Source organism: Pyrgilauda ruficollis, unplaced genomic scaffold, assembly GCF_017590135.1.
Source record: "Pyrgilauda ruficollis isolate IOZ18807 unplaced genomic scaffold, ASM1759013v1 scaffold14, whole genome shotgun sequence".
NCBI classification, from domain to species: domain Eukaryota; kingdom Metazoa; phylum Chordata; class Aves; order Passeriformes; family Passeridae; genus Pyrgilauda; species Pyrgilauda ruficollis.
In genome coordinates, this window is record NW_024512543.1 from 7980020 (window position 1) to 8006948 (window position 26929).

The 26929-nt window shown below is 41.4% G+C and overlaps 1 protein-coding gene across 1 annotated transcript in view; it reads left to right on the forward strand.

The window, feature by feature from the left end:
• The window catches only part of LTK (leukocyte receptor tyrosine kinase), a 48918-nt gene that overhangs the window by 17457 nt on the left and 4532 nt on the right, over positions 1-26929 (forward strand). The window contains exons 10-25 of the mRNA XM_041460091.1: positions 4470-4564; positions 9273-9374; positions 10958-11135; positions 11651-11801; positions 13958-14089; positions 14627-14783; positions 15634-15816; positions 16332-16430; positions 16915-17067; positions 17814-17924; positions 18577-18763; positions 19454-19544; positions 20796-20860; positions 22888-23017; positions 24257-24354; positions 26628-26720. Of these exons, the coding sequence (XP_041316025.1) occupies positions 4470-4564; positions 9273-9374; positions 10958-11135; positions 11651-11801; positions 13958-14089; positions 14627-14783; positions 15634-15816; positions 16332-16430; positions 16915-17067; positions 17814-17924; positions 18577-18763; positions 19454-19544; positions 20796-20860; positions 22888-23017; positions 24257-24354; positions 26628-26720 (2025 nt within the window). The remainder of the gene's footprint in view (positions 1-4469; positions 4565-9272; positions 9375-10957; positions 11136-11650; positions 11802-13957; positions 14090-14626; positions 14784-15633; positions 15817-16331; positions 16431-16914; positions 17068-17813; positions 17925-18576; positions 18764-19453; positions 19545-20795; positions 20861-22887; positions 23018-24256; positions 24355-26627; positions 26721-26929) is intronic.

Consider the following 26929-nt stretch of genomic DNA (forward strand, 5'->3'; position numbering starts at 1 on the left):
GGGGTTTTTTTTGTGGGTTTTTTTTGGTGTTTTTTTTTTTTTTTTGGGGGGGGTTTTTTGGGTTTTTTTGGTTTTTTTTTGTTTTTGTTGGGTTGGGGTTTTTTGTTTGGTTTTTTTTGCATATTCCTGAGGAAGGCATGTTTCACATGAAACTTAAGGGAAAAAAAAACCCTCCAAGTCTATACAGTGAATATTATAAATGTTGCTCTACCCTCTTTCTGGTTTAATTTCCTGATTACCTTTTGCGTCAGCATTATCAAATGATCACCATACACACCTTTGCCATGAATTACTCCTTTAGGGTAGGATTGATCTGCCTGCTAGCACTGTATTTAAAATTCTTGTCTGACACTATCTGAAGCCCTGTGGATTAGTATCTGTTTAGTTATGAATATGTAAAGTATGGCCAGAGAATTAGTGCAAAATAGCTCTTTTCTCTGGACACTCTACTGTGGACCTGTCTGTAGCAGAGAATAAGGGGCTCTTCAGAGCTATTTAAGACCGTCTGCCTGCTCTGATATATAGTCCCTTATGCTTGTTCCCTGAAGCCTCCAATTTCTGTATTGGCCCTTAATTCTGAAGCAAAATGGATCTTATGTGGCAGAAGGGAATGGACAGCAAGACACTTTTTTTGAGCACTAGCCAGAATGGCGTGAAATACAAATTGATATTCAAATGTTCAAATACTGTAATGTTTGAAAAAGTTGAGCATTTAGGCAAAATGAAAGATGTAGTTAGGTTCATGCATGCATTAATTATTACCGTCTGTTTCAAGTAGTTCTATCATGTTTCACTTCATGTAACCTTTCTGTATGACATTTTCAAATTTAAAACTGAGTGGCACAACAGTGACGATCACTGTGAGTATGGATGGAACTGTTCAGTCCAGAAGGCAAATCTGTACCAGCTGTGATACCCAGTGACTGGCAGAAGTAATAAGTTGCCATTTGCTACACTGATCTATAACAGAACAAGCACATACTTTGCTAGAAAGTGCTGAAGCTATTTCCCCAAGAGAGGAAACTGTGGTCTTTGTTCTCCCAGGACACAGTCTCCATCCCAGTCCTCTTGTCTTGTTTCCATGCTCTACTCCTTCTGTCCTGTCTTACCCACTGCTGTGGGCACTTGTTGCCTTTCTTCCTTGTTTTCATATACTTGGTCTCTCTTTCTTTTCCTTCAGCCTCCCATTTGGGAAACCATTTTGTCTATCTCATGCCTCTGGCTGTAATTTCCTTTCTGAACTCCTCCCTGCTTCTTGTTTCCATCTCTCTTCTAGCAGCTGCTGTCTCTGTGTGTTGTTTAGTTTTGGGGTTTTTTTATTATCAAGTCTGAATCCCTTCCCTGCACTTCCCTTCTCCTAGCTATCTCTTGTGTGCTTTCATTTCAATGATCCCAGACCTACAGTAAAGGTTTATTCCCAGTACTCCTCTTTGACTGGCTATTTAATTCTCTCTGTAGATCTTGGGCCCAAATCCCCTGTACACCAAGTCCAAGCCCCTCTGCTGTAAAATTCCCAGTGAGCTCCCAGTCTCTCTCCACGATAACCCCTTCTTAACTCTGGATTCAGCTCAGACAGTTTTTTTTTTTCTCCTCTTTGGCCAGAATCAGCAACAGAAAGTAAGGCTGGAGAAGAAAATGTTTATCCATTAATTTGGAAGGGTAGTTCTCACCCCATGTAGCTGAAGCAGGACCTGACATGGTTCATAGTAGCACTGCATGGAAAGTACCATTTTGCCTGAGACTTTCAGATATCCAGGGAAGAGGAAACTGCAGGATTAAAAAAAATACCAAGCATGGAAATGTCAGGGATTTAAAAATTTCAAAGATATTTTCTTAAAATTTTTGGTGATTCTCATTCACGTGAAAAAAAAAAAATCACCTCTTGTCTGCCATGTGACTCTCTTTCTCCCAAATTTCAGATCCCACTTCCAATACCTAGTAGCACAGAGTGCTTAAAAAGTTACCAGCATTTTTTGAGCATGGTCAGAATCACGAATCCCTGCATTGCCTCATCCTCATCACTCACAAAATTATTTGACTGCTAGAAAAGTCATACCAAATCACCCAAAATAGAAAAGTTCAGCCTAAATCGCTTTAATGTTAGTGAAATTGAAAACAATTGTAAACAGAAGTATGTGATAAACATTGCTGGACAATTTTACTACAGTTTGGTACAAAACTTCATTAATGACTATTCTGTGTGTTTATGGGTGTTGTCAGCTTTCCTCGGTAATGCAAGCTCTAGCAATGCAGTGCTTAGGTTAATTGTTAATGCAGATTTTGAGCTGGCATGCTGTTTTTTCTGTATGCCAAATCTTTGGGAAACTCCTGTCTTTCTCTGGCTGTAGGAAAGTGCTGTACTTTCCCCTGGTTCCTTAAGGGAATGGTAGGCAGTAGTAAAGTGGGTAGGAAGGGGACAGATCACCCAGGGAGAAGAGTAGGCATGAACTGAGACATAACAAGTTGCAGTCCATGAACTGCTTCATGGGGCCAGAAGTAGAGAAACCTTAGCAAAAAGAACAAGGAGGACATGAAGACTCTACTTAGGTATTTTTTAGCAACACCTTCATCCAATGAATTTATTTCATAGGCGAGAAGGAAGACACAGTTTGCTGATCAGCCTCCCACTTGGGCATCTAGCTCCTTTGGAAAACTGCTTCTGGTGATTGGCTGGCAAATTCATTTACTTGGTTCACACACAAGGAGAAACAATGCTATCAGGAGAAAACCAAACAAGCAGAAGACCAGACAACAGAGAGCTGGAGAACATAATTTGTTGGAGTCAGCAAAATGAGATCAATGAACAGGAACACTGGAAGCCCCTCTGGCTAAAACAGCATTGAGTTCAAAAGACAAATTCCTCCCCTTTTTCTGAAGTTAAAAGGAAGGGGAGGCATACAGAGCCTAGAGGTTACAAAATGTCGATTCTCATGCACTGGGGGCAGAGGGGGGTGTCATTTCTCAAGGTCCCTCTTGCACTGTTGTTCCTCAAGGTCCCCCTTGTACTGTTCTGCACCCCCTTGTGGAGCAGTAACCTACCTTGCAGTGCAGTGCCAGGGACCCTTGTCTGCTCTGTATCCATGGACCAGGCACAGCAGATTGACCTGACCAGGGGTAGAATTCCATGTGAGTGCCTTAAGTAAGGGGCAGGATGTGGTGCTGTGCCTGTGCCTGTGGATCCTACAAGGGCCCTGGTTGTGGGCTCAGGGTGCTCTGACTCTCTTCCACCAGATAGATGGGAGAATTATTGTCATTTGTCAGTGGACTTATACACAAGGTTTGAAAATGCTCTTGCTAAGCTTGCTATTAAAGAGGAGGGTTTCTGTAGGAAGGGGATCTAATGAAAAATTCCCCCACTAACAGCTAAGAGGTCATTCAAGAGATCCTTAATTTGCATTTGCTGTACTTACTCCCAGAGTGCTCAGATCCTGAAGGTGTGGATGCTTTCATTTAAGCACAAGGGGTCATTCTTGAGTTGAGGTAAAAGCAGTTTATCCCTAAAGATTTTTATGCAGCCATGCAACTAACTGTGGATATCAACCAACATTTGGTTGGTGGGTGGAATGCACACACATATTTTATTGCCACTAATTTGGGACAAGTGTGTTTCTAGGCTGAATGATTAATGTGTTAGGCAGGTCAGTGCTTGATCTCTCATAAATCATCATTGAGTTTTACCAGAGACAGCAGTAGAGGTCCTGCCCATATGCTTTTAATAAGCTCTAAATGGACTGGACATCAGACATCTGTTTATTTCTGAAATTCAATGAAAAACAATTCAGTTCTATCCATTAGAAGGATGTCCCTCAGCTCCTTTTCTTTCTTCCTTGTGAAATCAGAAGGTAGAAATACACATGGACGTGACAGAGCTCCTAGATAAGGAACACCTGGTCATAGTGGAAAAAGATGAGATAGCCCAGGGAGCTAACTCTTCAAGGAATTATGGCTGAATTTATAATGTCTTACCCTTCTGAAATAAACTCATGTTTTGAGTTTATTAATCCACTGAGGATCAGGCCCAAGACATTTGGATATTCTGCTCAGTTTTTACTCTATCTCTTTGGGGGTGGAAAGTAAGATAATTTTTTTCTCCCCAGTCTAATTCCCTGACTGTTTTGGGTAATTTAATATGGATAGTTGTTTGTGTATAAAAACTAGTGGGAGAGAGTTGCTTGTATGTATGTGCAGACTGCAGGGGAAGTAGGGTTCTTATTCTTGTTCCCCATTAAATGAGAAATTATATGAATGTTGTGGCACTTACCAGGGGTTTATATGTGTCTAAGACTTAGAGCAAGCGCTTTGGCTGCTCAGCTGGACTTGTCTGGAAGAAAAAATCTAAATATTGATTATGTTTTTTCCATTATAATTGAACATTGTATTTTTAGGGAGGCTGTTTGTTTGTTTGGTTTGGTTTTCCCTCTCCTTCGTCCTTTGTCAGTTTTCTCTAAAATGTCTGTCTTATTGCAAAGGTTTCAACTGGAACTCCTGGCAACCTGGGGCTGGAATTCCCAAGCTGACATTGCTATCGACAACATTACATTTGGCCTGGACTGCTTCACTGATGGTGAGCCACAAATGTTGCAGAATCCCCCAAAAATTTAGGTAGTGTAATCAGCACTACCACAGGTCCAGGACACACATTCTGTTCTCCTCACAGAGTGCGCATGCATCATTTGTGTCAGCTTTTTCAGCAGAATGCCATTTTATCACAGATATACTGAAGATTGCAAGTAGAGGCAATTTTACTCTGTGTCAGAGTCTCCCAGTGCTCTTTTTTTTCCTCTAAGCTGGGATATTCTGTATCACATAGTTGAGACCTGTCTGTGTGTCTTGGCAAGAAACATTAAACTTATTCCTTAGCCTAAATGGAGGGATTACATCACACTCTTTTTCCACAGTCCCTGCTGATCTATGCACCCTGGTAATTGATACCTGAAACAAATTTGTTGAAGTCAAAGGCAAAAGTCACCATATTTTTGTGGAGAAAAGGAAGAAAATGAAGGAGTAAATTGACTCTCTGACAATAAAATTTAGATTACTCCAACAAGTTTGTTTTAGTCTGTAAGGAGGTGCATTAGCTATCACTGCCAGATATATAACAGCTTTCCTTTGCTTCATTGCTGTGAACGTGACTGACAACTATTCCAGAGAAAAATTGCTACCATTTGAAACATGATAGCAGGAGTTGTAGTGGATTTTTTTAGCAGACAAGGGGAAAGAATTTAGGTACTTGAACTATTTGCAAATATTAGAAACTACTTTCTTTTGTCCCTGGGAGAAAAAAAAATGCTCTATTGGAAAGAAACTGGAAGATATGCAACACTTGAATGGTGAATTCTGTTGCAGAAGAAAAATGTGGGTTGGTGATACTGTGACACTCTACATGCCACTGCACACAATATTTAGGGTCATAGCATGTCCCCGGCTAGCTGTAGCCTAACATAACATATGGGAAGGCTTATGTCAAAATAGATGTGTTAAAAGCTCATCAACAGAAGCCACTATTCCTTTCCATCCTTTTCTGATTCAGTGTCCTGTTCTCTGTCCCTTTGTTCTGTGAGCACTGAAACTACTCTTCTATAAAATGCTGAGTATGCACAGTTTCACTTGAAATTAAGAGGAAAAGCTGATCCTTATGGTAATTTCATTTTTTAACTCCAGCTCTTTTCAGTCCTCTCTCCCAACCTCCATGCTAGCAGTTTGTTTTGGAATCTTGAGGAAGATGAAGGGGGTGACTCCAGATGCACTTGGGCCAGCTGATGTGCACCCAGCTGCTGGATTTTACTGCTCTCAGATCCTCCAGTTTAGCCACAACATTTTGCTGGGAGTGGTGTAGGTGTTTGGCAAACAGGTGGGGTGTAAATGCCCCTGCAGCAATGTTATCAGAGCTTGTCCATTAGACCACCCAGGCTACTCGTTATTTTCAATTGGGATGAATTGCACCGATGTCCAGGAGCAGCTGGACTTACCCCATCTGAAGGCACGACCCAGAGATGTGTGAGTCATGCAGAAGAAACATAGCACAATGGAAGCATTTCTCGGAAGCCTTGCACTTGCCACTGTTCCTTGAATCCTCTTTGCAAATTGACGTTTTCTCGCCTCTGAGAGCAGCCCCCTTGTATTTGTCTTCTCATGACTTTAATTCAGTTAGGTTACAGAGAAGCCCAGCAGCTCTGCTGTATTTTCAGTAATGAAATTACTTCTCCCTGGCAAGGACAGGTTTCAGATGTCAGAGACAGAGCCAATTAAAATCCAAGCAGTGAATTCTTTTCATGAGGGCAGCAGGAAGGATGTATGGCAGGAAGGAAGGATTTGCTGCTTGCTAGGATGTAAATATTATTTTCTCCATCTATTTCAATCTTGTAGTTCAAGTCTCTACAAAACCCAGTGCTGAATGAAAGCACTGTTTTTGTATGCAAGATGGGAAAGAAGGTGAGGTTTTCCACAGACCTTAAAACTGAGAAGGTTCAGTAAGATTTAAGTGAACAACTGAGTGGTGAGGGCAGCTCAAGAGACATCAATAAGGACAAAACCCAAACAGACCATTCTTTGGATGGCAGCTCCTGGGCATTGACAGATGTTTTTCCCTGTGAAAAGGGTGAGGCGAAACCACATATTGGCTTATACAATCACCTTGTGTAAGACAGTGTCACAGTCTGGATGGCATGTCTGGTTCATTGTGAGAACTTCAGGCAGACAGGCATAAAGATACTTAATAGTTTCAGTGAAATAGTGCTTATATAGGAAGAGGTCTGAATTTTGAGTGTTTTAACATGAAAATGTGGACTAGCACAACAAATAGAAAGCTGATAGTTGGGTTGCCCTTCTCACTGCCTTTACTATTATCTTTTGGCGCTCTACGTATTGTATTATTCCCATTAAGATCACAGGTCTGTGGTCTATCAATATCTACTGCCCTGGCCTAGAAATTTCAGTCTGTGCATAGTTTTCAATTTCCTAGGAGATTGCTTTATAAATGGCAAGACTGTCCAAAGAGAGCTTTTGTACAGATTGCCTCTACTTCTTGATTTTAGAGTCCCTGATTCAGCAAAGTCTGATTTTCAGGAGTACTGCAATCATCATTAGTGAGATGGGATCTCTGAGGAGATCATTCACACCTTGAGGATCCTGTGAGGCATCTTACTCTGATTAATCTCAGCCACCAGATCTCTATCTCCATTTTCACTACAGTCACAGAGATATTGAAGCAATGAACGAGTAAATTATTTTAGCTCTCAGCCTGCAGATGTCTCTTTCTCCTTTACACTTCCCTCTGTCTCATTTCAATGGGGAAATCAGTGTTAGCTAAAACCTGGAGAAAGGAAGTCTGTGCTCTTTGCATTTTTTAATATAGATACACCTTAATATGAATCAATTCTTATTCCCTTCTATTCACTCTACTGTCAACATGTTGGCTGTTAGAAGATGAAGTGGAAACTAAAATAGACTGAAGAACCAGCCCTTGGGTCCCAGGCTACACTAGGTTTGTAGAAAATGCCACCTTACAAGCTTGTGTCTAAGAGTGCATAAAACATCAGCTTTTAAAGCATTAACAGCTCGTGTGGAGAGGGCGATGCTCAGCCTGTGGTGCAGCTGATCTGCTGCTTAGTGTGGAGGAGACAGAAAGTTTCTCCGGGAGAGCAAGTGTTTGAGACTGTTTGGAAAAGGAGGAAAGACTGTTTGTTTGGAAATGAGGCATTGCCTTAGGATACTCATTGGGATGCCACAGAAAAATCCATGCAGACACACAGATCAACTCTCTGTTTCAGAGAGTGATTTACATTCCTTTGCTCTGGAAAACATAACTAGACTTCTGGTACATCACTAAGTGTCTGAAACTGTTGTGACCTTTGGAATTTGTAATTCAGTGCAGGCCTTGGGGAGCATCTTTTCTGGCCATGCATTGTATTTTTCATTCTGTTTTCCTCCTTGCATTTGATTAATTTCATTAGTTTTGGGTTAATTTCATTTTTCACTGGCTTGACCACTTCATCCATTGAAGTTCTCCCTCTCAGTAAGAGCAGAGTGTGTCAGTACAAAGCTTTCTTTTATTTCCATGCATCAGTGTGCTTTCAGTCAGACCTGGGGGGAATATTCTCAGGAGTAAAAGCTCAGCAAGGTCTCCATGCTTCAATTAGTTATTTGGCCTTTCTGACACAGCTAACAAGGGTGTTAATTATTGCTATTTAGAGCAGTGGCTTTGTGGCAGAGATAATTGTCCATCTGGAACTGAGTGAGTCTCTTTTCAGTAGAATATCAGACAGCTGTTAGATTCTCACAACTGGAACAAATTGAAATATTTTTTATGTTTTTCAACTGATGAAAAATGTTCAGTATTAAATTAACTGAGGGCTCACAAAATCGAAAGAAGCCTGTCCTTTTTCTTAGAGATTTTCCAATCAAAAATCTGCATGAAAATGGGTAATTTTACTATTGAAACAGGATGCTTGCAGATTATGAGGCAAGGCTTCATTATTACTTTTTCCTGTTCTAAGGCAGCATTGGTGTTGGGGTGTTCTCAATGCATTCAGATGATTTGGATCAGCAATTGATTTGAAATTCCTCCTCTCTAAGAAAGGGCTGGTTTTCAAAGGTCTGTCTCAGTGGTCAGAAATGTATGGTTTTGCTCTGTGATTTTCAAAAAGGTTTGTCCAAAGATTAGCAGCTTGTGACAAGGGTATGCTTCTGTTACTTAACTGTGTATGTTAGTGAGGCATGTAATTTTATTTAGTTATTTATTCTCTAAGTGAGCTCTCAGGTGCTCAAAGTTGGTTGCTGAGGTGGGAGTGATCTGTTAAGCTGGGTTACTTGCCATGGCACTATTCAGAACCAAATACAATGATTTTTTGTCACCACTCTCCTTTACACCTCCAGTCATTTGACTGTCCAGAATTGTCACCTGCCTGTTTGACCAGCAGAACATCAATACCTGGTATCTGTTCTCCCACACTACATTTTCCCTAAAATCTCCTATAATCACAGCTATGGGAAATTGCAGCCCAAGGAGCTTATCCTGCATGGGATAACATGGAGGGTCTGTGTTTATGTCAAGACCCACTGCTTCAGCACAGATACAAGTAGCTTACCTAAGACATGGGCTCAAAAGAGTAATACGAAATTATGATTGCTCAAAACACCTTTTCTATCCAAGGTAATATTTACTTATCTTAACCACATGGTTGTATTTAATTAATTCATGTAGTCTTTCAGTTTTCCATCGCTCTTTTCTACCACCCTCCCACCTCTTTCCTCTGTTCTACAAACTACTACAGGAAGACAACTGAATCATTTTGCTGGGAAACGCCAGTACCCACGTGAGATTAGTATCCTGGATGAACATCTTCTGAACCCCCTGGAAGAGCCCTCCCTCCCAGGTAAATGATTCTGTACTGAAAAGCTGTCTCTTGCCTATAAAAGGTGGCTCCATTCCTGTCTCCTTTGTGTGATCTGCCTGCCTACAGCAGTGAAATAACTATATATAATCCAAAGATGCCAAAGATGTGGAGACTGTGTCAGGTAGTCTCTCCAGGTTTGGCTATAGACAAGCAGTTTGCTGGAGCCCAGCTCACCAGTCCTGAGAAGGCAGGTCCTCTTTAAAGAAAAGCAGAATCTCTTCAAGTGAAAACAGATGCTGCATGACTCAGATTCAGAGTGCATGGAAAGGCAGCTTAGGAACAAAAGGCATAGACCTGTATAGAAATTTGGGAGTAGAAAGAGTGCTGAGCATTAAAGATGAATAAAGTGAGTGTAGAATAGTGGTGTAAAGATGAAAATCCAGGAAGAAGTAAGTAAGGATCAGGAAATCCACTGAAGAGAAAAATTGGATTAAAAAGTAGGAGAACAAGGGAACACTGAGGACTAATTTACTGGTAGTGGTAGAGATCCACTCTGGAGGACAGATAAGTATTGTGTGGATGAGAAGAGGTATGTAAAGGAGAAGGTGAGGAGAAGGTGTTTTCTTGAGGCTGTTTTGTGGCAAACAAATACCAGTGTGTGGCTGTCCCAGCTCCTGAAGGCTGTGTCCACCTGGAATGTGACAAACTGTACTGCTGTTTGTTCCCACTAGCTCCGGGGAATGCTGTAATGCAGCTGAAACTCATACTGCATAGATCCATCTGCATGTTCACAGGATGTTGGGGGTAGTTTTGCTTGCCGTTTCCTTTAAATAAGATTGGAATTTTTATTTTAAAAGTCTGTAATTTTTACCTCTATTTTAATCATTCAGCTCTTAAACAGTTCTACTTTTGACCCTGGCTTTTGTGCACAAACTGCATCACACAGTTTTTAGATACATTACTGAAAAGTTTTATTCTTAGGCCTCATCTAATTCAGTGGAGAAGATGGAGTTGTTTGGAATGGTTGCGAAATGGAGAACATTCTTATCTGCTGCACTGTTGTAGAAACAAAATAATAATGCTTAATGAGAACCAGGAAATAAAATTCTTGGTGAAGAAGGGTCCCTACAGATGGTATCAAGAGGCTGTTCCCAGGCTGTTTCTGTTGCCACAGGCTTCTTGTGCAAGCCTGAGACAAGTCTCTTCAAACTTTCACAGTGTTTCATAAATGGTCACTAGCTGTAATGAGAGATGTTTTCAACCCTTGACTCTGTGTACCTGGTTTAGTTCTCATTTGGAAAGTTGAATATCTTCTTGCTTCAAATTGGCACTGAGAAGAGGAATTTGATCATGTCTGTGAGACACTTGGATAAACCCCTTCTTAGAAGTTAAGTCCATCTTCCCTTTTCCTTTCCCCCCCTCACACCCAACTGATAAACTTAATCTTCAGCCCATGATTTATCAAATAGTGTGCAGGAAATAAGGTGAGAGAGAAGAAAAGCAAAAGCGACCATAACAAAGCAGTAGTTGTGCTATGACTACGAAGAAAGTGGATATAATGTAAGTACTGAGAAATGCAGGGAAGCTCACATCTGACTCAACTCTTGCTGTTTTGGTCACAGGGGACACAACTGTTGTTCTGTGGTGGTTCTCAACGTGTGGTGCCAGTGGTCCCCATGGGCCAACTCAAGCTCAGTGTGACAGTGCCTACAAGAACAGCAATGTGTCAGTGACTGTGGAGAAGGAGGGCAGGCTCCGGGGAGTGCAAGTCTGGAGAGTGCCAGCCACAAACAGATACAGGTGAGGATCAGTGTGTGCTGGGGGGCAGCCACCTCTGACTGCTTTTTGTTTGTGCAGTTTCAACAAGCACAAGTGTGGGACCACCTGTGCTGAGTGGGTGGAGGGGACAGAGAAGAAACAGGAGCAGTAGTTATTAGGATATATCTGAGCTACCGTGAAGCATGGAAGGGTGAGCAGAGATTAGAAGAGATCAGAAGAGGAGTGAGAGTGGGCATGCAGCCAAGGAGTGCTGCCACCATCTCAGTCCTGTAGCCTTAGACTTCTGGGCTATACCAGCTCATGCTATTTGTTCCTGCAGTCTCTGTTTCCAGTACTCTGGTGAGGGTTGGTCTGTCCTCTTGTGCAGCCTAGCTACATAGGTCTCAAACAAATAATAGTCACAAGCTGCTACAGCAGGGGAGCCTGCTCTAGAGAATTGTGTTTGGAAGTGAAGACTGGGAGACCTTGTAGATGGATTTACTTTGGGGATGAGAATTGTGAGAGCTGTTTCTTCATTTATTTACTTTGTCTTGCAGGATTTCTGCCTATGGAGCAGCCGGGGGGAAGGGAGCCAAAAACCACAATAAGAGGTCCCACGGGGTCTTCATCTCAGCCACCTTCCACCTGGAGAAAGATGAGCTGCTGTACATCTTAGTGGGGCAGCAGGGGGAGGATGCCTGCCCTGGGGTGAGGGCCACGAAGCACATGTGGGCAGAGACCTTGCAGATACTATTCAGTGGGTGGCTTGGGGTTTGGTGATAAAAGATAGAAATCCCAGAATCCAGCAATGAAATCCAGTCAGGAGACAGGAAAGACCCAATAAAAGAAGTTAGAAAGAATCTCAAAATGGATATAAAGTACACTGAAAAGAAAAACAATCCCAAAATGCATAAACAAATATGAAGCCCACAGAAACTTTGCTTTAAGCTCCTGGTGTTTGAAGTAAGTTCTTCATCAGCTGTCTTGTGCTTATTGTAAGCAGGAAGCTCCTAGGCAAGTGATGTGCTCCCTCTCTTGTTTTTCCACAGTCCAGGGTTTTTGCTGTCTGCCAGGATTTTCAGAAAATTTACTATTATTTATGGAATCATCCAGCAGTGTGGTGGCTGCACTGTGTTACATACTCTCTAGGCTTAGAGACTAAAGTCTGAGTCCAAAGCCTACCGAAACCACTGAGAATCTTCCCACTAACTCCAGCAGCCCCTGAATTAGGTTTTTGTGATGATGAAAAAACACTCAAGAGAAATGGAAATTGGTGACATGAACACTTATGTGTGTGTCCTCAAAATGCTATACCAAATGATCTGAAAGTCCTTTTGTCACTTAGGCCACCTCTTTTCAGCATCAGTTTTTGATACTGCCTTGTTCCAGAAATGCTGTTAACCCCTGCCCAGGAACAACGCTGTTTTTCCTCACACACTGGTGTGTTTGGGGATGCATAAACCACTCCTGTAGGCATTTGAAACTACTGTTTACTTTCCCACAGGAGATGATGTCTTACCCAGATGCTGCAAAGGACTCTAAACCCACCCTTTCTTCACTTTATATAGTAAAAGAATGGTATTTATTTAAATAAAAGATACATTTGTGTGTCTGCAATTCCCTTTTCAGTGCACCCTCTAGTCTTAGGTCACAATCCGAAAAGTTGTTCATTAATTCCTTGAGTTTCATCATTTGTTCTCCAAATTGCAAATTACAAACCGCCACTATCTCCCTTTGGCAGGTGCTACTGGAAAAAGTTGAAGTTAATTTTTCCTACTTCCAAAGCCCAACTTTCTTTGGCTTGGAAAATCGTGATGGATCTGTATATTGGGTGACTAATGTTTGTTTTTCTTTCTCTGGAGAAGTTCTGCAGCTCCAAACCTTGATTCTCTCTCCTCAGATTTACCGCAGTTGTTTTTCCCTGGTCTTTATCTACCTTGCCATCTTTTGTTCTCCTGTTTAAATTAACCAGACAAATTGCTCCACCAACAAGAAAGGCCATGCATCATCACTAACAGAATTGAGAAAGAGCTCTCCCTCAGTCAATTTTCAAACAATCTCAGTCTCAGTCCTGGGATGAGATGCAATGGGCAGAAAATGGAACATGTTCCACCTGAATGTGATGAAGAACTTCTTTGCTGTGAGGCTGACTGAGAACTGGAACAGGTTCCCCAGAGGGATTGTAGAGTCTCCTTCTCTGGAGATAGTCAAAACCCATCTGGACATAATCCTGAGTTACATCCAGAGAAGTCTGCTTGAGCAGGGAGGTTGGACTGACTAGATGACCTCCAGTGGTCACTTACAGCCTTCCCCATTCTGTGATTCTGCATGAATGAGAAGACACAGGCAATAAGACTGGTGCAGGAGTAGGAAACTGTGTCTCCAAATTACTCTTCTAAGATGTATCAATAGATTATTCTCAACTACCTGTGGGTCACCTTTGCGTTATGCATTTATCTCCTTGAGAAATAAACAGTAAATGTGTCAGTAACAAAGTTCTCAGAATTAATCCATAATCCAAAAAAATTAAATGTTTTTGTTATAAGAAGTTCTAAACATGCAAAATATTAATTATTTAATTAATGTGAAATTAACAATGAGTTATTACATTTTTTCCTATATGCATCTCTATTTTCATTTTCATGTGTAATGTGAGTTTGCAAATCAGAAGTTATAGACAGATCTAGCCCTCAGCTGTCAGTCCTAGCAGAAAAGGTCACTTTCTACAAAGACAATCTACATACTGGTTTATATGTGTCTAATATGCATGACAAGCATTATCACATTATTACACTGAAATACACAGACAAGTCTCAAGAGTTGGACTTTGCTGATGTCTGACTCCATTCCTTGTCTCCTTTCAGGACAATCCTGAAACTCAGAAGATCTGCTTAGGGGAGTCATCTCTCATTGAAGAAGATTACAAAAAAAAAAGGGACCTAAAGGAATGGGCTGGAGGAGGTGGGGGTGGAGGAGGAGCAACCTACATCTTTAGAGTAAGTATTTCCTCTTTGCATCCTGCCTGAGCAGTGTCCAGCAGAGCAACTAGCTCTCACTGTCAGTCATGGCATATGATAAACAATTATTTTAAAAAAGATTATGAAAAATGAATCTTTCTCTTCTGCCTCTCTCTCCCTCTCCTCTTTCTGTCTTTCTTTGGTTTTTGTCTTTTTAGTTGTTTATCTCTTTTTATATCCCTGTTTGTATTTATCACCTGCATTAGGCTAGCTGAACTGGTTCTTCATTCCTTAACAGCTAAGATGTGGGAATTGCACCAGGATCCCACTTTAATACTGGCAGCAGTCTTTAAAAAATGAATCACAAAACCTTGACATTCAGTTAAACAGTTACTTTTTTACTCAGGAACATGATGTGAAATATTTTTGTAATGATTCTATGAGACAAGCAGTAGCATTGCCCTGGCCTTAGGCCACTCTTCTTTGGGATGCTTTCATCATCTTTGATAAATTTGTGTGAGTTGGCATATCCAAGGGATGTGAAGTTTTTCTGATGTTTGATGGGGGGTTTTCCAGCAGAAGGATGGCATTTTCGAACCTTTGCTCATCGCAGCAGGAGGAGGAGGAAAGGCCTATCTGAAGGCTCAGGACAACTCCCTGGATGATGTACCCCTGGAGCAATATGAGAACAGCACCTCAGTACCTGGAGTCAGTGGGAGGACTGGGGCAGCAGGTGAGACACTAAAACCACACAAGGTCTGAGTCAGGTGGCTGAATACACCCATTGTCCTGTAGGCATGAAGTGAAGGGCTTTTTTTTCAGCCTTTTGGAATTTTTCTGCAGCAGTAGCTGGTAGTCTGTAAGGGATATCTTCTTATATGTTGTGTCACCGGATAAAAAGAGAATGCACAGGACAGCTGATGAGTGCTCCAGTAGAGGCTATTCCACAGGAGGACTCCTCTCTTCTATGAACTGAATTGGAGAAAATTATGTTTGGGGTATGAGACTGCTCCTTCACACTGTAACAATGGCCTCTGAAGAGAAGACATTTTCCTCTTACTCCCCTTAAACTCTAACAACAACAATTCTATTATGGGATTTATACCAGAAATGGAAGCTTATCTATAATCTTGTAATGGCTGTGTCTAGAATACATTCCTAAGAGATAAAAAAAAAATCTGGTGGTTGTCCATGTCCTGCTGTAGTAGGCTTACAAAGAGGCCACTAAAGTGAGATGTAGAAATCCAATTTATTTTTATTTCCCTGAGAAACTCAGCATATTACATGGTTGACTGCCCTAACCAGTTATCCTGAAGGGGAGTGGTAGGCTCCTTATTTTCTTAACACCACAAGAAACTGGTGCTGAGGTGTTGGTTTATGCAGCACATACCACAGGCTGTGCATTAGATTTCCTGGTTTGTTATTGCTCATGGCAGCAAGGAGCTTGTTTGTATATTCTTTTAAACTTAAAGAAAAGTTTACCTTGAACTTAAGAAATTAATAAGGACTCATCTCTGTCTCTCTACAAAGCATTGTGCTTCTCTCACCTGATCTTGTTTTATTTTCTCACTCTCTGACTGAAGGTGGAGGTGGTGGCTGGCAAGATGAGAGTCTGCTTCCTCAGGCTGGGAAGTCCCTTCTGGAAGGTGGAGAAGGAGGTCAAGCTTGTCCCCAAGCACTAGCCAAGCTCCAATGGACCACCTCTGGTGGTTTTGGTGGAGGAGGAGGAGCTTGTACTTCTGGGGGAGGAGGCGGAGGGTACAGAGGTAAGCCTGCTGGGGCAATAGCCATGGTGACTAATTTTGTGCCCTTCAGAGCACCTGCAGGTCAGGGAGAGTGCTATTAGTGCAGAGGTGCACGACTGCAGGAGGTGAGGCACAGATACTTCAAGCTGAACAGTATGAAACCCACCCTGCTCTCCACCATCTCTCCATAACTGGGGAAATCAAGTGTTCCTATGTGATTTAATATTTGGAAGGTGTGATGAATCACCCCTTCACCCATTCGCAAGTTATCTGTGGAAAATGTTCCATTTTTTTTTTCTGTTTGAAACAAATACATTTTTACCTTGCTGAACTGAGAAACCTACATTAGATGGAGTCACTTCACTAACCTTGGTACTGGCTGGGTCAAGTGAGGGTTTGACATTGTACTATCCAATATCACTGGAAGGTTGCAGAGTGACCCTAGGTGATAATGGGAATGAATGCAACCCTTCAGAGACATCATATTTTTTGCAGCATGCAGCACTGATCAACTAGCCATACTTTTCTCTCTCCAGGGGGACATGCCTCTGATAGTGATGATCTCACAGCTGGTGGGCAGGATGGCATCTCTTTTGTGAACCCCATAGGAGAGATCTTCTTGCATCCCTTGGCAGGTACAATATGGTTCTTATTAATTACTTTTCTTTCTCCTTTTTCCTCTCTATTTCCGCTTTCGTCCTCCCTCTTCTGTCTTTGTTTTCTGTTCATTTCATTAAAGCTTATTTCACACTGCAGGTCAGATCTTTAGCTGTGGTCATTTCTTTAAGTATTTCCATAGTGCTCTTTTTTCTCTGAATCTCTAAACCAGGAGAGACACCAGTCATCAGGTTCAACCGCACATCCTCAGTCCCCGACTTTTCCAGGTCAATTCACTTCAAGGCCTCCCTGTTTGCTTAAGGAACCAAATATCTTCTTCCCTACTGATCCCCATCAGGCTTCTGACATGTCCACACTGTGTTGGACTATCTGCTCTCCTGCAGAGAAGGAGAGAAGTTGTAGGTACCTGCTGGGTTTTGTTCTGTTGTTTTTTTTACCTTACTGGAACAAGATAGGAAAAACTGAACTAAGCCCACCTGTTGTGTCTGATTCCTTGTTCAGCCATGGAGAGTCATGGTGAGGTGGAGGTTCAGATCTATCTTAACTGCAGCCACTGCCACTCAGACAACTGCAAGCGGGACCCTGACACCAACCTGCCAGTGTGCCAGTGTGAGATGGGGGCTGTGCTGGCCAACGACAATGTCACCTGCACTGGTAAGTTAAGAAGCTTTAGCCTCACTGGATAACACCTCTGTTCTTTATATCATATCTCCTTCTGGCTTTTTTGATGTTTAATTCCTGAGTTACAGCTAGTGGATCCAGTGGACAAGGTATTGTGAGAAATGTCAGTCAAACATAAGATTGAAAATTCCTGCTGACCTTTGCTTACATGCTGAGCTGCATCTCTGCCACTATCTCCAACATTCACATTTGGGTTAGGCAGGAGGTAAAATATCTGTAAAGAGACGTGGTGTGAATTTCCTGAATGGGCTCAGTGTATCAGATATTTAAGCATAAATACCTCTCCAGGATAACGTACCACCTACTGCTGAGTTATTTAATCCACAAATTGCTTCCTTCCACAGCAGTTTCCCACTGTGCCTGTCAGCTGATGCCTTGTACTCACACTTATTTCCTTTCACAGTCTCTTGGAGCTCCAAAACATCAAGACTGTAGACATTTTCAATTATGAGTAGTGATATTACCCATTTATAGAAAACTGAAGAATAGATAAGAAATCTATGTTTTATCAGCTTGTGTTCTATCTTCACAATGATTTTTAAGTTATTTAGGTACTTTTTCAACCTTCAGGGCTATAGAGGGATTTGTTGTAGTTTTTATGAGATGCTCTGACCATGATCTCCATACTGTTTTCTGCAATATAAGCAACCATCAGAGGGATGTTTTACAATAGCTCTTGTTGCTTTCTGATTAATGCAGCTCTGTTTTTATTCTTCCAGTGCCCCAGGGTCCTATACCAGAGCGACAGCTGCCTCTCCCTCTCCTCTTAGCTGTGGTGTCTGTGATTGTGGTGCTTGGAATGATCCTCACTTGTGGCAGCCTGTCTATCAGTAAGATACACTTACTTCTTATCACCCTTTGACCTGGCTTTTTCCAGCTAAATTAGACAAAAGGAGACCACCTGGACATGTGTCAGTGCTTTCAATACTTGGAGCCAAAGAGTTGTGGTCTCCCAAGTGGATTGGAGGAACAGGGAAAAAGAAATGATAGGAAATATCACCACCCACAGTTAGGTACAAGCATAGTCCGAAAGGGCAAGGACTGATCTTCCCCAGTATTTGCCAAATAATAAAAGCTAGGGAAGCCTTCTTAGCAGGTGTTTCTGTAGCAGCCACTGTAATAGCAGATGAAATCACAATCTGTAATTAAATATATAATTCATTCAAGGAGATGGTTTGCTTTTTGGGACTTGATGTCAGCAAGATGTCTTGTGGAGCACTCTTGCTCAGCCAATGCACAAAGCAGCATAGGAAACCCGAGGTGTTCCCAGGTGATTAGGTGTTTGCAGGAATAACACTGTTTACATATCCAGTACTAAATCACTGAAGACTGTGAAGAAGAGCATGATACAGCAAGCCAGAGATGTTTCTGGACCATTTATAATTATGGGACTGGTGCATTCTGTTCTGTGTGGCCAGCATTATCTCTTCTGTCCGGTTATAGATCTGGTTTGTGCATTTTTATTCAACTCTCCATCTGCAGTTTATCACCTGAAGAAGCAGCAGCTGGAAGGATCCAGAGCACGACTGCAGAGCCCAGAATATAAACTGAGCAAAATTCGCACATCTGTCATCATGACCGATTACAACCCCAACTACTGCTTTGCAGGGAAGGCTGCCACTCTGAGCGAGCTGAAGGAGATCCCACGGAAGAACATCTCTCTGCTTCGGTGAGAAAACAAGGCCCACCTCTCTGGCTGACTGCAAAGCACCCAGTCCAAGTCAGCCAAAATACAACAGAAGTGATGCTAGCTACGTTCTCTAAGATAATTAGATTCCATAAAGTTCTCAAGCAGAAGTGTAAGATCGTGAGTCTCCTGTTCCATGTTCCCACACATAGGTATCTCACCTCTACTGTGATTGTGCTGTTATTGCTCTTGCTTCCTGGCAGTAGCTCCCTATCAAATCTATAGCAGTGTGTCTATTTCAGAATTTCCTATCACAAGGAAATTTCCTGTCACATGTTAGGCTGCTCTTCATCATCCAGATGATACTGATAAAAGTTATATAAACTTTAGAAGGAACAATTTGATCATTCTTATGTCATATACAATCTCCTGAAGACATCAGTCTGCAGCCACCTTATTCCATTGCTCTCAATTTTTCTTGTCTTTCTTTTGCCGTATTTGGTGATATACCCTAGGATTGAGCAGGCCTATTTTTTTGTTCAGAACCATCAAGGATCCAACCTCCCTTTTTTAGTGATAGTGACAGAAAGTACTGATAAGCTACTTTCAGAAGCTTTGACATGAAATCAAAACTCTCTTTCTGATTTGTATTGGACTGAATGAATAGAAGAGCTTGGCCAGCTCTGGATCCAAGGACATAAAACATCTGTTCCCCCTCTTCTTTTCTTGCAGGGCACTAGGACATGGTGCATTTGGTGAGGTTTATGAGGGAACTGTGGTAGGCATTGCAGGGGACCCGAACCCTCTACAAGTGGCTATCAAGGTCAGTACCCACAAATTTCTTCTACAGCAATAATTACCCACAAGAGCCATGTTATCTTATAATTATTCCAGCTGGAAATGCATGTGTATCACATGTATAATGGCATATGCTCATGAGTGATTCAGGCTTGGACACATTGCTGCATCCAGGCATTATCAGTTTTGATTTGAGTGTTTTCTCACAAGTTTTTCCACATGATGTATTAAAAAAATCTGTGTTGTTTCTCAATTACTTCCCTTTATACTGAGAGTAGTGCTTTTCTACTGTATGTGGCGTTTTCTGGTAGTCTTTTGATATTGCACAGTGTTAAGGATGCTGTTGTGAATACATATTGCAATTTCACAATAATTTCTCTGTCATTAATGGCAAGAGAAATAGGCTGGTTTTCTCTGAAATTGCTGCTGTTGCATCAGGATTTGTCAATTACTCAGCCCTGAAGTTAAGGATGCTCATATTCTGCCTCTGTTATTTTATAAGCTTGTGACTCAGAGAAACAAATCTGCTTCTCTGAGTTCTGGTCAAGAACATAGCCTTCATTAATTAAAAAAAGTTCTACTGTTATTCATCCTGTCTTTCATGACATGAACTTCCCTGTGCCACTGTACAAATGTGGGTGAAAACCCAGGACACTAATTAGCAGTTGGAACTGCCCAACTCAGTTTCACTATCCAGACTGGAAGAAGCACCAGAGCACAGTGGCAAGCAGAAGGAGAGCAGCATGTCATTCATTTGTGGTAATCCAGTTTATCTGTATCAGGCGAAGATGTCCAAATCTGCTGGCAGGAAAGGAAGCTACAGGGGCATGTGACACAAATATTTAAATCAAGTGGCTGTGCGTGTCATATGACATGCAAGCATGTGCTACAATGTGGACACAAAGAAAGGGGAGAATAAATAACAACTGTCATTTAAAAAACCTTTCTAGGTCTGAATGTCCCCATCTAATATTTTTCTTGATGTGTACCTGAAGATATTTTTGTTCCAGAATTGTGCATGGAGTTCAATTCACACACACACACAAAAAATTTGAAGTAGGTCGCTGTTTCCTATCCTGACTTTAACTAACAAATGGGTCACATGCAGTGCAATAAACTGGGCACTGAAAGGACGAGCCCTTGCTCTTGTGTTCCTGAGGTGATTTACATGTTACATGCTCATTCTTTTCTTTTTTTTTCCTTTTTTCTCTGGTGGCCACACAAATATTCTCAATTCTGTGACGGGATGGCCCTCACTGCCTTTACTTCTCAACAGACCCTGCCAGAAGTCTGCTCTGAGCAGGATGAGATGGATTTCCTGATGGAAGCATTGATTATCAGGTATAGTTTAAGGGGCTTTTTAATGATAGTGGGCAGGGACAAAAAGAGTAATGCAGGTTATCATAGAATCATTTATTCCCTTGCCTGTGTTCAGAAAATAAGTTCAGTCTTATTTTTCACCAGATGGCATTTTAGTAGCATATGAGGTACTACTCGTTTATCTCAAACAAGATAACTGAGGTTCTTTTGTTGCCTGTTTCTGGTGCTTTAACACCAGTAGGCAACTTGGCTGCACACAGCAGAGGGATGGAGAAGAGAATCAGAAGGACAAGAAAGCTCATGGTTGAGATAAAAACAGTTTAACAGGTAAAGAAAAATCTGTGTGAGCAAACCAAGAAGCATTGAAGAATTCGTTCCCTACTTCCCGTGAGCAGACATGCATTCAGCCATCCCAGAAAAGCAGGACTCCATCATGCACAGCAGCTACTTGGGAAGGCAAATGCCAAACTCTGATTGACCCTTTCCCCTTCTCCTCCTTTCCCCAGCTTTTATAGCTGAGCATGACACTATACAGTATGGGATGTCCCTTTGGTCAGTTGGAGCCAGCTGTCCTGGCTGTGTCCTCTCACAACCTCTTGTCCTCACAGCCTTGTCGCTGCGGGGGGGGGGTGTGTGTGTGTGTGTGTGTGTGTGTGTGTGTGTGTGTGTGTGTGTGTGTGTGAAAAACCTTAATGCTGTGTAAGCACTGCTCAGCAGTAGCTAAAATATCAATCTGTTATCAACACTGTTTTGATCACAAATACAAAACATAGCACCATATGAGCTACTGTGAGGAAAATTAACTCTATCCCACCCAAAAATCATTACAGTTTAACAAAAACTTTGGTTGATTGGTTCTGCTGATCCTGTTCAAAGGAGTAAGAAGGTACAACATTTTTGTACAAACATGTTCTGCATTTGATTTGATGTCTTTGCAAGCTTGACAGAACCTCTATAACGTCCTATGTGGATGACCCTCTGACAGTGAATTATAAGATCTATAAAATCTTCTTGGAAAAGATAACAGACAGCCATTCCTATTACCACCTGTACTTTAGGTATTCCAGCCTTAGAATTTACTTTATTAACAGAAATCCATAATCTGAAAACAATAGTAGGATCATGGATGACTTTAAAATAGTAGCACAGTCAAGGTTAATTGTAAGTACTTGGAATTTATATATTTTGAATTTGTGCAATGTGAAGTTCCTCTTCTCATTGTCTGGCCCAGCTCATACGTAGGTGCTGGTATTTCTGCTATTAAATCATGAATCTCATGACATAGTACCACTCCCTACAGTCTGCAAGAAATTTGGTAGCTGAACAGGAGGCAACATTGATGTGTTTTTTTAAAGAGCAATTTTAATCAATTAAGGAGTGCCTTGATTCACTTAGTAGCAAGACTTTTTATCTTCCCCAACTTCCTTTCTATTTTTAGTTCCTTTATTATCCAGGTAATCATTATCTAAGGGAAGATACTGCTGTCTAATGACTGAGTCTTACTGTGCTTCGTGACAATCTCAGCTTCCTTTTATAAAAAGCAGAATCACATAAGCAGGTGCTGCAGTAGGTATTAGCAGTTTAGTCTCCCTCTGGCAGACTAAACATTGAACTGAGTCCCCCAAACTAGACAGCACTATGTCTAAAATAACCAGTGCTAAATTAAAATTCCTACCAGCCAGGACTTTGTATCACAAATGCCAATGAAATTTTCATGCTTAACTTTCTTATCCCTCTCATGTCACTCTCGTCTTTCAGTCAGTGTGTCCATGAAATTCTGTCTTCGCAGACAGAAGACTCTGCTTTGCTTTCAGCTTTTCATACCTTCTTTTGAAAGCTTTTCATGGGCAAAGCCAGGCATAACCCTGCTCTTGGGGCTGTCATAACCAGAGAGGCATTTTGATACGGCTGAAGATGTTTCGGTAACCGCATCAGGACCTGCTTCAGTCCAGGTTATCAAATCTCAAGGCAGAATGAGAATGGATGGATGTTGGCCAGGTACTAATGCTGTGTTTCTCTTCCATGTGCTGTTTGACCTTGGCTTTCAGTAAGTTCAATCACCAAAATATTGTGCAGTGCATTGGTGTCAGCCTACAGACACTGCCTCGCTTCATTCTGCTGGAGCTCATGGCTGGAGGAGACATGAAGAGCTTCCTTCGACAGAACCGACCCAGGATGGTGAGAGAGCTTCCCTGTGAGGCTTGTGGTTGATTTTAGTATGACTGCTTTTATGTTTTTATCAACTGGATAAAGGCACTGAAGCCAAGCTAGGCTGTGTGTGTGTCCCAGCTCCCACAGACTTCTGGATACCAGTGTCTGTTTGCCTGATGCAAGCAGGTGTCAGTGAGACAAAATCAAAGCATGGCAAGAAACTCCAGTAACTTAGGAGTCAAAATCCTGTCATGCCATTCTAGACTTCTCTGTCAATTTGACTATAAATAATTGGTCCTCCTTTTTTCAATACCTGCTTTGTTTTCTGTGTACTGTGATGGCACATGAGGAGATAAAGTTATAATCAGAATTCATAGCACTAAGTCCTCAGCAGGTGTGCATCGGCACCATATAGAGAGGTACAAATTTATACCAGTTGAAGAGCTGAGCCTAATTTATTTGATATGTCTCAGACTTTGATTAGCAGTGTAGTAATTTCTCTTCACCCTTCCTGAAAGCAATAAAGAAGTTCCTAGAGAAAAACTGACAAAAATTTCCCTACGGAGAACTATGTAAAGGGGGTGAAAATAAGCAGGGCTCCTGGAAGAAGTTTTCTTTATTGGTCTTAGGGAAGTGCAGATGGAGAAGGGTTAGTACCAGTCCTGGAGTCCTGTAGTAAAGCATCCCTTTTTTGTATACTGCTCCTGAGCGTAATCACTGTTCTTCTACCAGGTACAGACAAGCTGATGAATGCTGATGTTGGTGTAAAGATGTGCACTTGTGCATTTTTACTTTCTCTCTCTCTCTCTCTCTCTCTCTCTCCTGTTCATGCACTAATTCCTGTTCGTAATTTATTGACTCACTCTTTAAATTAGGTGCTTTTTTATTCTCTTCTGTCTCACCTTTTAAACCTGCTTGTCTTTTGATTTCATATAACACAGTAGGGAATAGTTCTCTCCCACCCCCTTTAACAGGCTATTCACACCAGGCCATAAATCTCTTGCCAGATTGCACTCATGTGCGGTGCTCAAGGGAGGTGAAATCTCCTGAAAATTTTTGGGATTAAACAAGAGTTTACTCATTTTCTAATTCTTTGCTTTGATCTACTTTATGTTCCTCTTTGCTCCTGACTCATTTAACCCTTCCCCCATTCTGCATGTATGTCTCTCCCTTTCTCTTCTTCTGTCCTTCTCTGACTATACCCTTCCCGAATAGATATTCTTCTGCTTCACTATCCTTCCCTTACCATTTCATGTCCTTTTCCAGAATCAGCCATCCACACTAACAATGCAGGACCTGCTGAACATAGCTAGGGATATTGCCTGCGGCTGTAAATATCTGGAAGAGAATCATTTCATCCACAGGTGAGGAGAAACAGTCTCTTCTAATGTGTCTCAAAGCCCATCAGGCTCATACACTTTCTATTTGCAGTGGATTAGACAGGACTTATCTCCGCTGGGGAGACAGATTATTTCCTCTACCAATGCAGGCTTGTGCTCAGATGACCAGGTGGATGTCCCTGGGGATTTTTAGGAGTTAGGCACCGTACCGCTCTTCGCAGTCCTGGAGGGAGGGCGGGCAATGTTCTGTTCCAAGTGAGAGGGCTTAAGTACTAATTTTCAAGTGCCAGCAATGTAAAGACAGTTGCGATTAGCCCTGTCGTCCACTAGATGGTAGTGTCACACTGTATTGGCTGGTAAAACAATAGGTATTTATTTCCTTTCTCATCTCCCTATCTTGACTTAAAGGCTTTCCCTATCCCACCAGCACAGGACAGTCCATAATATTGGAGCCAAAGACTAGAGAAGGGTAGAGCAAGGATGACAGGAGATAAAAACACATCTCAGGCTTCCTTCTCAGCTCAGTGTCTGACCTGCTTGCATGGTCTTAGGAAGCCCATATTTGTTTCTTCAAATTCCTTTTTGCTCATTTGTTGAGCAAAAAATGTTGATATAACATGCTTCAAGTAAGACATTATTATAAAAGGGATAAAGGTCATATGTACCCTTTTAAAAATTTTAAAAATTTTTGGTTTAGAGTAGTTTCAGCTCATAATGTTCCTAGGCACAATGGGCAACTGGATTCCTTACTGTGAAGTGCATGCTGTGTTCAGTGCTTGTGTGTAAAGGAGAGAGAGAGCCCTTGCACACCAGAGAGTCACACAGGCTCTAAGTAAACCAAGGTGGAGCTGTGCAGGCAGGAAACTGACTCACCCACATGTGCAGCACGTGTGAGGCTGCACAGAGATGGGAAACAGTGGGCAGGGGCTGGAGAAATCCAGGGAAACAAAGGCAAACAGCCGTTGGAGCAAAAAGCCAGGAGGTTGAGATATGGGAATATGTTATATGGCTTTATGATTAGAATATCTGAAACAGTTTTATGCTGTTTATATTGCAACAATAAGGAAGTTCTGGTGGAAAAGGGTTAGAGATTTCTGTCATTAAAAAAGAGCAGTAAGAATGTGCAACAAGTTGTGGCTCTTAATAACTACATGAGAGGATCAGTATTCTAATTGGAAACCTCTGATTTAATCACTACAGCATTATATTTTACAATCCTTACTGCAATAGTAGCAGGAGCGTGTGACTTTAAAAAACACCAAAACTCTGGGTCAATCTTTGCACTGTTAGATCTCTAATATAAGCAACCTGGGAATGGATTCATTTTGTCTTAGCCAACAATTCAATAAATCTGAGCACAAGGAATTTCCCTCGGGTTTTTTATTAATATTTGTTAGTGATGTCAGCATTGCTTAGAGTGGTTGGTAAACAAAGAAGGCTTTCATTCCAGATGTTAGGAATCCTAGGGGTAAAACATTGTAGTGGGGTTGTAGAGAGGCTTCTATAGGGCAGGAATTGTCATCTAGGAGTCACAGGTGATAATAGAAGAGAAAGTTGAACCTGACTTCCAAATCCTCAGAGACTTTTCGAGGTTGGCAGTGGAAATAAACATATGAGTTGTTCAAGGAGCTTATTTTTCTTGGCAGTCAACAGGACCCCCACAGTCCTAGAATTCTAATGACTTTCTTTTCAGAATGCATGTTTAAAATTAACAGAAATATTTTAGCCTTGGCCACAAAGGCATCACTTCCATTTCTCACAAGCTAAACTTGCACCCAGCTAACAGCTGCTTCCATATGGAGCTTTGATTCCATGGGAGATATCCAGAAGTAACAAAGCAACAGATTATCAAATCTGGTTCTACATGACTTTTCAAGCAGTTTACTAAGACTGTCCAACAGCATCACATCTGTAACTGATGAGGATACTGCTGAGATGTCCCTCAAAAAAAAAAAATAGAGCAAGAAAGAAATCTGTCATAATGTGGTTGAAGCAAAAGAGGTTAGGTCTGTTCCTCTTCTGATACAGATGCTGTTTTCTGCCTTAGTGAAAAAAGGTGTGAATGGGGAAAGCTTGGCAGATGCTGGGTAGAAGATACAATTCAAATACAGTTTAATAATTGTGGTTAACAAAAATGATAATGTAACTGGAATTCTTTTAATAAAGAGCCTTTAACAGGGCTCTTCACATTTGTTTAAAGATTACTCAAGTAAGATTTGCAGGACTGGGTCTAATACTTTTTCTTTATTCCTTTAACTAAAGAGTTTAGAATTAGAATTTTTTTATTTTTTTTAAAGAGATATAGCTGCAAGGAATTGCCTTTTGACCTGTACTGGAGCAGGACGAATAGCCAAAATTGGTGACTTTGGAATGGCCAGGGATATTTACAGGTAAGTGAAGGGCAATTTCAGTTCTGTGAGTAACTCAGTAATCTGTATAATTTTGACAGGTTTGAATTGTTTCATGATATATGAAGCAGTGGATTCATCCATTAGGGGTCTGAATTTGATGAGCAGTTAACTAACATGTTAACACACTGTAAATTAACAGATCTACACTTATGAACAAATCCACTTCAACTGTGGCCCCAGGAAACTAC